The 11106-nt window shown below is 52.9% G+C and overlaps 1 protein-coding gene across 3 annotated transcripts in view; it reads right to left on the minus strand.

Moving 5' to 3' along the window:
* XPO6 (exportin 6) overlaps nucleotides 1-10327 on the minus strand; it is a 56022-nt gene extending 45695 nt beyond the window's left edge. For 2 of the 3 annotated variants that reach the window (XM_061992814.1, XM_061992813.1), the window contains exon 1: nucleotides 9946-10327. In XM_061992814.1, the coding sequence (XP_061848798.1) occupies nucleotides 9946-9948 (3 nt within the window). In that variant the 5' untranslated portion in view covers nucleotides 9949-10327. Of the gene's footprint in view, nucleotides 1-9314; nucleotides 9514-9945 lie in introns of those variants that run through there. The other variant, XM_061992815.1, reaches the window with a different exon arrangement.
* Nucleotides 10328-11106: the final 779 nt, after the last annotated feature.

Genomic DNA, 11106 nt, shown 5'->3' on the forward strand with positions numbered 1-11106 from the left:
GAGGCTTAGCAACACATTGTTTCCCCAAACAAGTAGTTGCTAAAATGCTTACATACAGATGAGAAGCGTGGAGGGATCCAGAGCACACTGCTGCAGAGCAATACTCCCTTTCCCTGTTGCCACAGCACAGGGGGCTCAGCTGGGTACAGCTGGCACTACTGTCACCTTCTGGGCTTAGGACTTAAGCCTGACAATGCAGCTGCAGTCATTAGACCTCCCTAGGTAGACACCCAATTCTCAGCTGTTATCCACCACTTTTTAAGCCACCACTGATAAGTTTTCAGCTTGGCTGCCACCATAAAAAACAAGTCATGGTGTGCTTGCTTTTCAGATGGACACTGCACAAGGCTGAGCATCTGCCAAGGGCAACCATCTGGCCACGAGCCACTTCCAGATGCTAAAACACCGCAAGGTGAACTCTGGTTCTGTCCCAGACTATAGAAGCAACTTAAACTCTTCCAGTGAAGTCTAGAAACTCAGGTCCCTAAGAGAAACAGTCTGCAATCTCAGTGTTTGGGTCCATCTTTTCACTGTACTCTCTCTGCTGGGTTCCCCACAAGGCACCAAGACACCTCAGGGGGAGCCCCTGTCCCTGCTTGCAAGGCGATGCTCAGGCAGGAGCTCTGGGACCACGGTCACAGGGTACAAATCACTTCCCTTTTCTCTGCATAAGCAAATCCAGGCTTGCAGAAGCAGGACCACAAATGCATGCAACTCGTCTCATCCTGAGATAACACTTCCCCTGTCATTTTAGGTGAAGTAACACGAGTTTTAAAAAGGCAAGTAGGAAAAAGACCCCAAGGCCATGCTGTCTTGGACATGGGCATGTTGGGGGGAAAGGGCATCAGCAGAGGGAATAAAAAACTCCTGATAAACTCTAGAAGGATAAAAAGGCCTTATGAAAAATGCTTCTGTCTTCTTACTGAACCAGTCCAGGGCAACCTATTGATGAGCAGCAGCACGCCAGATGAACTTGCAAAAGGTACAAAGTTTGGCCTTGTTAGCTGAAGTCAGTTCTAAGACACACACCTCCTTACAAAGAACACTGTTCCTGCTCTTGCAGATGGACACTTGACACAGAAAAGCTAAAAAGCTTGTTTCTCACCTCTTGGTCAAATGTGGCAGCTCCTTTGACAAGAGAGGAGACTAGGGAAAAGATGCCAAAGTGATAGGAGTGTTAAGCCTGGCAGGCTTGCAGAGCAGCACTGGGTTGTCCAATGGGCATTAACAGATTTTCAAAAGCACTTCTCAAGTACTTTACTGCCTGCAAAGCAGCAAACAAGCCCTTAGTTATCTGAACCTACACACAAGTCACAGTAATACTCCAACACTCTGGACTGCAGTTGTTTGCAATCCTAGCTTAAGAGGCCTCTGAAAGTATGCAGAGTTGGAAATAGGAAGCACTAGGACAAGCAAGACAGAAAGCAAATGTATAAAGAAAGCAATTATTCAGCATATTTCTTAAAGAGGCAATTCTGTTCAGATGCAGCTCCATCTACAGAGAGGCAAATACCCCCTGGGATGTGAATGGCACCAACAAATCCCAGCTGCTCATTTTCCAGGCAGCTCTCTGAAACCCACCTCTGCCTGGCAGAATTAAGCCCTGGGGGAAAACTCTCCCAACACCAGATGAAGTGACATGGGTGCAAGGCTGATGGCAAAGTGGGGGGCAGGATTATACCTTCCCCCACATGTTATATCCTCCCTGGCCGGCCCTTGTTTCCAAGGAGGAATGGCTACACTGTACAAAAGCAGTCTTTTAAAAGACCCTCATCCCCTGTCAAAGAGATGAAAAGGTTGCAAACTGCAAGTTTAATTCCTGGCAAGAGCATTAGAACTTGTGTTGGGCATTTAGGAGTGTCCAATGAAGCTACCATAGACAACACTCATCATGGGAATAACTCTGCAAGACTTGTGAGGTATGTTTAATGTCTCCAAAGGCCAGCACATGCAGGAAGAACACGTAGAGCACTTAAAGGAAAACAAGATGCTGATATCTGCAATGCTGCTGCACTTTGGGGCATTTCACAACAGCACTCTGCTTCTCACCCTTGCATCTCCAGGACCAAGGGGAGCAGTGGCATCCTGGGGGCACCAAGAAGAGTGTGGGCAGCAGGTGGAGGGAGATTCTCCTCTCCCTCTGCTCTGCCCTGCTGAGGCCTCAGCTGGAGTCCTGTGGCAAGTTCTGGGCTCCCCAGCTCCAGAGAGAGAGGGAACTGCTGCAGAGAGGCCAGTGCAGGGACAACAAGAGGAAGCCTGTGAAGAGGAAAGGCTGTGAGCTCTGGGGCTGTTCAGCCTGGAGAAGAGAAGCCTGAGCTCAGGGGCACCTCAGCAACACTGACAAGCACCTAAAGGCTGGGTGTCAGTAGGATGGGGGACACTTTGTTCTGTTGTCTCAAGAGAAAGGACAAGGGGTGATGGACATCAGCTGGGACACAAACAGTTCCCCTGGCACAGGAGGAGAAGCTCCTTTGGTGCTGAGGTGAGGGAGCCCTGGCCCAGGCTGCCCAGGGAGGGTGTGGAGGCTCCTTCTCAGGAGGTTTCCAACCCAACCTGGACACGTTCCTGTGCCCCCTGAGCCAGGGGAAGCTGCTGGAGCAGGGGCTGGGGCTGCAGCAGCTCTGCAGAGCCCTTCCAGTCTCCACCATTTCAGGATTCTATGACCAAGAGCTCCAGTGGGGTGATGCCGGGCTCTTCTCCCCTGACCAGGATGCTCTTATGCTCAGCACAGGGGTGTCTATCCCAGGGGACTCCAATGGGCTGACACAGGGCTGTCCTCCCTGGGACACGGTGGGTCTGATGGGCTGTCACACAACTGGACTTTGGTCAACACAATATTGCCCACTTAATCAAGCACCATCAGGAAACAGGAAAAAGCAGATGAAACGCTGCAAGCTGCTGCAGCCTTTCCCTCATCCACCTTCTGGGTTGCTGGGGGGGATCACGGGAGCATCTGGTGCAGGATAGAAGCAGGAATAGTCTGCTTTGCTCCTGAGCAACTACCTCACACATGCACAACACAGATTACAGGCTATGCATCACATCCTCCTCCTCTTATTTCCTCTGTTTGCAGAAAGATAGACAAGGAATTGTAGAAAACTCCGTTTTCTCTCCATGAACAAAGGAGAAGGATAATGGTACAGGAGGAGAAACAGCACAAGCCTAACCATCACAGAAGAGCTGCCTTTACTGTATTCCTTCCAGACCTTGCTTTTCAAGACACTGCTATTCAACACCAGCTCCTACTTCAAGAAAACAAGCACTGAGACAAATTAATGTGGAGGAAACTGCCCTCAACCCCAACAAAAAGGACTAGTGGTAGTGCAACACAGGAGAAACACATTCTGCTTCTACACAGGGAGGCAGGAGAGAATTAACCAAGCACAACACATGCTTTTCAGATAGAACCGATTCTCATAAGGGAAAAGAAAAGCCACTGTTTCCTCTGCAAGGCTGCATCTCCTGCCTTTCTCGCTGGTTTAGCACCCTGAGCAGCCAGTATACAAAACAGATGAGCCTGCTCCCTCCTCAAAAGAAAGGACAGAAAGGGATGGTGACAACCCCCCTTGGTAAGAAATCCCTGCTGCAGCTAGAGCTGTAATAAAATATTAAACCAAACTGCTAAAAATACACCCAGATTGCAGAGCCAGCCACACAGCTGGGAGATGCTGCAACAAAAGGTAATTTGGAGCATGAATGTGAAGTGCTGGGAAATGTTAGAGGAGATGTAATTCTGGACAAGACCCTCAAAGGGCAGAGCTCAGGGAAGATGAGGGGGAAAAACTAGAAGGAATTTGTGATGTTGCTAACAGAGCCCAAAACACTTCAGGTGGAGTGAAAGCTTTCTGCTCTGCCTGCAAAGAAAAAACAGGAACATAGATAAAGAAAGGAGTAAAACATGTGTGGGAAAGGTAAGATTGGAAAAAAGCTGCTCCTACAAACACCTTTCAGAAACTGCAGGAGCTCCTAAGCCCAGGCTCACAGCATCACAGAGCCTCAAGGGCTGGAATCGACCTGCAAAGCTCAGCCAGTGCAACCCCCTGCCAGAGCAGCAGCACCTAGAGCAGGGCACACAGGGACTCATCCAGCTGGGGTGGGATGTCTCCAGAGAAGGAGCCTCCACAGCCCATCTGGGCAGCCCCTGCCAATGCTCCCTCACCTCAACAGGGAACAACTTTGTCCTGGTGTTGCTTTGGAACCTCTTCTGTTGCAGCTTGTTGCCCCTTGTCCTGTCATTGTCCATCCCTGAGCACAGCCTGGCTCCAGCCTCCTCACACCCACCCTTGATGGATCTGTAACATGACTGAGCTCACCCCTCAGGCTCCTCTTCTCCAAGCTGCAGAGCCCCAGCTTCCTCAGCCTTTCAGCTCAAGGCAGATGCTCCACTCCAGCATCTCTGTGCCCTGCACTGAACTCTCTTAGCAGCTCCCTGTCCCTCTGCAACTGAGGGGCCAGAACTGGACACAATACTCCAGATGCAGCCTCATGAGGCTCAGAGGAGCTGAAGCCTCCCACCCCATTTCAGACCACGAAGGCATAAACAACTCCTGAACATCACAACCAAAAGCCAAGTGCTTCTCCTCTGCCAAACTGTTAATATTTACACTTCCCTGAAAAACAGAGCTTCATGAGAGAAGGGGCACATGACACCCCCTTCACCTGTATACATGGTACTGTAATCACTTTATTTGGACAAAACAAAGGTGGCAAATGCTTTTTTTCCCTCCCAAAGTAGAGGATTGCCATTCCCAGGATGCAGGGAAGGCCCAGGCAGCAGTGACCCAGATACAGCACAGTTCCTAACAGGAAATACCTGCTGCCTGACAACTATCAGGAAGGTTTTTAAGACACGGTATTCTACCAGACAGGTATCAGCTTATCCATGTATAAGCTAGATTTGTTTTCTACTCTGCATACACTAACACCCACTAAGAACAACAATCCCTGATGCCAATGCCTAATAACCTGCATTAAAATAACACAACACAAATTCCTTGGAGCTTTTAGGCATCTGGGAGCTGAGCTGTCTTTGCAGAGCTGAAGCCCACTGCAGGAGCTTAGCAGCACATGCCAGGCTTTAATGCTTTTCCACTGAAATAATCCCAACAACCAATGCTCATCTCTCAGCAGATTGCCATGATTGTCCTCTAGCAGGAAGAGGCTTTCTGAGCTAGTTTAGTAGGCCTCCAGGCTCAGTATTTCTGCCTTAATACCTTTCAGCTGTTCTGGAGCCAGCACAGTCTGCATTTAGCTACCCAGGTCTTTGAAATACTGCACATGTCCTGTAGACAGAGATCCCAAAAGGCATTATGCATAACCATTCCACTCAATTTGCTACCTTCTGCTTTTGTTCTGAGAGAAGCATCCTTTACAGACGTGCTTGAGACCAGCTTTCCTGCTACAAACTCTGTTCCGATTCCCCTCTCTCAACTCTGCCTAAAAGGAACAGATGGGATCAGCTTTCACCCAGGGCCACCTCAGGCAGAGGGTGCTGGAGCAGAGCTGCCCGCCCGGTCACGCACCACGCCGTGCTGCACAGCCTTTGCTGCAGAATAACCACGTGAAACATGACAACCAGCACCACAAGTGTCAGTGGCACGGGAGGAGAAAGTCCTTTGGTGCTGAGGGGAGGGAGCCCTGGCCCAGGCTGCCCAGGGAGGGTGTGGAGGCTCCTTCTCAGGAGGTTTCCAACCCCAGCTGGACACATTCCTGTGCCCCTGAGCCAGGGGAAGCTGCTGGAGCAGGGGCTGGATCATCCCTAGAGATCCCTTCCTAGCCCAATATTCTATGATTCTATGTTCACCAGTACCAAGTCTCAGCTCCCATGTAATGATTTCATAAAGTGAGGATAATAAAAGGGCACAGAGAGTTACAACGTGACTCGAAGGCCAAAAAAGGAAGCCAGATGCTGGAGCTGAGGCTAGAGCTTGGGAGTTCCTATTCTCTTGTTTCTGTACTGACTCAGATGATTTTAAATGGGGCTTCCTTGTATTTTTAAGCTCTGTACTTTAAGGGGACATACAGAAAGCTGACAGAACTCCAGAGTCCTACACCACAACAGTCTAGTTCTGATGCTGCACATCAGGCTGCAGCGCCAGAGCAGGCACAGCCTGGGGCAGGAACAACACGCTCCAGCTCCCTCAGTCTCAAACCTCCCCTCTGAGCACAGCCCATCTCTCACAGGCTTCCTTCCTGCCCTGTGTGCTGCAGCACACTCAGCTTCACCATCTTCTCCCTCTCCCTCCAGCCCACCTGCTTGAGGACCAGGTGGCAGCAGCCCAAATGCAACTGAAGGGTCTCTGGCATGGCAGGACAGCCAGGCAGAGGGGTTTTGCAAAAGCAAGGAGCTGCTGCTGCCTCCTGCCATGACACTGTCCTTGGCCACCTGCACAGTGAGCATCAGCAGCAGGCCCAATGCCACAGGACTGGTGCACAGCCCACAGACCTGATCCAGCCTCAGGGCCACCAGCTCAGCTACACTGACCACCATAACAACCACCAGCTATTTTGGTACTTCAGCAGCTCCTTGGCAACCAAGAGTGCCACAATAACCCACGTCTCACCAGCATTACCTGGCTAGATATGCTGCAGTCCAGACATACTTTATTCCTAGAAGGCTTAAACCATCATCAGGTCTCCAAAGCAGGCTTTAATCATATGAAAATGACAGCATTTTCTGCTATAAAAAGCCACCCAAGCCTGGAAAGTTGATAGTAAGGGCTATAAACTAAAAGCTAGGATGCTGCTGTGGGAAATATAGAAAGACTCAAGCTGCCCACGCCCGTTTCTGCAAGCTATATTTGCTTCACGCAGAACGGGGACACAAGCGCCTGTGGATCTGCTGCTACTTCTATTGTCTGCTTCCCACTCTGCTACACATCCATGATGCCTAGGGATAACCTGAAAGAAGTGTGATTTGTGTTTGTAAGCAGAGCCAACACGTTTGAGAAGCTTGTTTGCAGTCTCTGACTGAAGGGCTGACTTCACACGACATCTTTAAGCGTGATACCTAACACAACAGCAGGTCCTGGAAGAAGGCCCTTTTCTCAGGTTGTTCTTCTAGATGCTGGCAGGATACAAACCCCAGGAGGCTGGAGCCAGGCTGTGCTCAGTGATGGCCAATGATAGGACAAGGGGCAACAGGCTGGAACAGAAGAGGTTCCAAAGCAACACCAGGACAAAGTTGTTCCCTGCTGAGGTGAGGGAGCACTGTGGGGGGCTGTGGAGGCTCCTTCTCTGGAGACATCCCAATCCAGCTGGATGAGTCCCTGTGTGCCCTGCTCTAGGTTGGTGCTGCTCTGGCAGGGGGGTTGCACTGGATGAGCTTTGCAGCTCCCTTCCAACCCTTGTGATCCTGTAATGGAAGAACACGTTTGCTGGGAAGTCATCACCCCACTTCCAGCCACATGGGAGTTATGGACACACTCACCAGGTGACTGGTGTGGCTGAGGAGACCACAACTGAGCTCTGATGGTTCATCTTTGCTAGTGGAAGCAGAAAAAAAGGTGAAAGAACAAGGGATGAGACCGATACAACCTATTTGGATGCAAAATACAAAGGCATTCAAGGACAAGATGGGCTTGGCAGTGTGAGGCGAGTGGTTGGACTTGATGGGCTTAAAGGTCTTTTCTAACAGAAATGATTCCATGACTAGTGTCACAAACAACATTATTGAGCTGTTTGCTAAAGTCATCTAGAAGCATCCTAAGAGTTGAATGGGAAATCACAATCATACTTTGTGGTCTACTAAAGAAGACACAAGCTTGAAGAATGCCACCTGAGCACATTAAGGTGGAGCCGGTTGCTCTGTGCTTAGAGGTTAACCTGACTCCACAGAAATGCACTTGAGGAGCCTGTATTTTACAATGCTCTTTGCTCTACAAAGACAGCAGGTCAACATCAACACTGACACACTTTTTTTCGCAGGAAGCCACTCACCAGGTGCTGCACAAGGAGTATTTGGCAGGCACACAGCATGCATTAGCAGCCTGACGTGCCACCAGCATGTAATAACCACCACACACGACGTATGACAGCCAGAGAGCTTGACTCAGCTCTTCACAAATACCTCAGAAAGCAAAAGAATGATTCAAGCTTGCTGGAAAACAGCTTTTTAATGGTGCCATAAGATCCCCAAGGCATCAGTGGCACCCAAGCAGGCTGAGCTGGCACATGTCCTGTGGCGTGTCGTCTCTGAGCACAGAGCATCACCAGCTTCCCCTCCTGCCTTTGCTGTGTGCTCTGACTTCACAGTTTGTTCCCAACATTCCCAGTTAATCAAGCTCTAACTCATTACTGCTCCCATTGCTTACTCCCTTCCACATCAACACAATCCAACACGTCAAATCTGCTTCCCCACATCTGTGCTTTTGACAGCAGACTTTGGTGACGTTTTACTTGTTGTGCCCTACAGCATCTCATCTTCACACTTCTCCAACTGTTCCCAGGAAGGAGGGTACACTACCAGCAGAACATGCCCATGAGAAAGCTCCAAGGAAATGGGAACACAAGGAAAATCTTGCACAGTAGTCAGCTACAACCATCAGTTCTGCAGCACAGCCAAAGCCAGCACTCGCTGGTAGCTGAGCCAAACACTCCATGCTCAAGGAGAAAACAAAACAAGGTGTAATTCAGGAGGCTACAAGTCTTTTTGCCACCAAGGAGCACAAAGCTCTGTAATCACTCTCCACACACATGCTGCTGTAGGTGACTGGTTCTCCCAAGTTGTCCAAATCACTCGTTTATTTCTGAGCTCAAAGAATTCACTGCAAAGAATCCACCTCAGGAATACCACCCTTTGTCCCAGCTTTGCCCAGAGCTAAGTTTGGGAAGGACTGGACGTTTGGCAGACAACCCAGGAGGCTGCATTCCTCACAGGTGGGTCCATCCCTCAGACACACAGACCCAGCAGCAGCAGGCTGCTACTTGTATTTACTGTGGGGGTCCTACCCTACCCCTGCAGACACTGTATGGGGTAGCAAAGCCTTTCAAAGGAAGGAGATTCACAGCTTCAAACCAAGATCCCAACTGCCTGAACAAAGAAAGGCCTGAGTCTACATTACCCAAGACAGCTAAAGCTAGAAACTGGATCAGTAACTACTGCCTTGACCCAGGGGGACTGTCTGGGTGAGACAGGACAGGAGGCAGAGTTCCATGAGCAGATTCAGGGCTGCCAAACACATCTCCCTCCTTTACTGATCAGCTGCAAAGCTGTAGCTTCCCTTGGCCAATCCAATACACGTGGGGAGAGATAATGTTTCCCCACGGGTAGAACCAAAGGGAAAAAAATAAGAGCAGCAGTTGTTACTACTCACACCACTGTCGGTGTGGAGAGAGTGAGAAACAGCAGGATCCTCTGAAGACAGACATCGACCTCCCAGCCTGCCTGTGCGTGCACCCGATGGATTAAAGATGTCTCCTCTCGCTCCTTATCGAGAGGAAAAAAGACTCTGCAAATCACAGCAGGCCGTATCTCGGCTCTGCATCTCCCGGGAGGAGCCAGGCTCACGCGTCGCTGCAACTGCCGCTGCCGGAGAGCCGTGTGTGCAGCAGAACCAAACAGCGCTCTGCGCTGACAGGAATCCAGCTCATTTCTGCAGCTTATCCGAGGCGAAACGGGAGGCGACTGCGGCAAAGTCGGCGGCCGGCGCTGGAGAGAGGCTGCAGTTCTCAACACCTCCCGCCACAAAGGGCCCCCGGAAGAGTTTCTGCCATCGTGTCCGTGAGCAGGGGGGCTCTTGGGGTTACCGCCCGCCGCAGCCGCTGCGGGCCCCCCGGCTCCCGCCCGGGACGCTGCCCCCACGGCTCCCTGCCGCAGGCCCCGTGCCGGGAGCGAGCCCCGCGGGCTGGCGGGCCCGGGACGGGCTGGCGAGCCCGGGACGGGCCGTAGGCCCCGCCGCAGCGCGGGTGAACGCCGTCCCCCGCCGCCTCCCCTCCCGCACTCACCATGGCTGCCGGCGGCTCCCGCGGGGCGGCTCTAGGCCGGGCGCCGCGCTCCCCTCATGGCACGGCCGGCGGCTGCCGGCGGCGGGGCCTCCGCGCCCATGCACCGCTGAACCCCCGCTGGCCTCCTGAGCCCCGGGCACCGCAGGCGGCCTCCTCGCTGCTGCCGCCTCCCAGCCCCCCCGGGCCTCCCCCCGCGCGGCGAGGCCGGGGAGCCCCGGGGCGCTGGGGAGGGGTCGGCGGAGGGCAGGCCCAGGCGCGCCGGCTGGCGGGAGGGCAGTGCCGGGGGCGGAGGGGCGGCGCGGTGTGGCTGTGGCCGGGGCCGGGGCCGCTACGCCAGGCGCATCCTGCCGCGCACCGGGAGGCGGCTCTGCCGGCCGCGCCCCGCCCTCCCGCCGGAAGCGGCGGCCGCGAGCCCGCGGGCCAATCACGGCCGGGGCGGCGGCGGGAGGCGCGTGCGCAGTATGGCGAGGCGCGCCGGCGGCCGCCATCTTGGAGAAGGGCGGGAAGGCGGGCGAGCCCCGCCCGGCCACGCCTCCGTGCGCAGGCGAGCTGAGGTGGGGGCGTGGCTCCACTATACCACGCCCCCCCCTGTGGGCGGGGCCTGCGGTGGCGCGCTCTGTGTTGTCACGCCCTCTTGTGGGCGGGGCCTGTTGTGGCGCGCTCCCTGTTGCCACGCCCCCTTGTGGGCGGCCCCGGGCGGCGGCTCCTGATGTAGCGCTTTACACTACCATGTGCCAATGAACCCTACACTAACTTATCGCGACAGTATAAGGCTTATTTCTCAGACAGGACAAAATTCACACAAGCTGTGAAAGGTCACGCTCATCTCCTCGCACGATACCTCCGGGATATCCGACTTCCTTGAGGGCAGAAACCGGTTCTGCGAGGGGCCAAGCGATATCTGAAGATCAGCGGTGAGAAAGCCTCAGGACTTATCAGCCTTCATCTCCCAAGGCCCCAAAGACCATCACCGGCCATCACCGGGAGCCACCACGCAAATGAAAGGAAGGAAAGACCTAATTTACATGCGAAATCGGGACAGGTTGTGTCTTTGTCTAGGCGGATAATCTCAGTATATGATTTTGTACCTTTGTAACAAATATAAGCCAAGCGAGTTGCGGAGTCGGGTGGCACGTTTGTGGTGGAGCGATCCCCCGTGCG

The sequence above is a fragment of the Colius striatus genome, chromosome 3, assembly GCF_028858725.1.
Source record: "Colius striatus isolate bColStr4 chromosome 3, bColStr4.1.hap1, whole genome shotgun sequence".
NCBI lineage: Eukaryota > Metazoa > Chordata > Aves > Coliiformes > Coliidae > Colius > Colius striatus.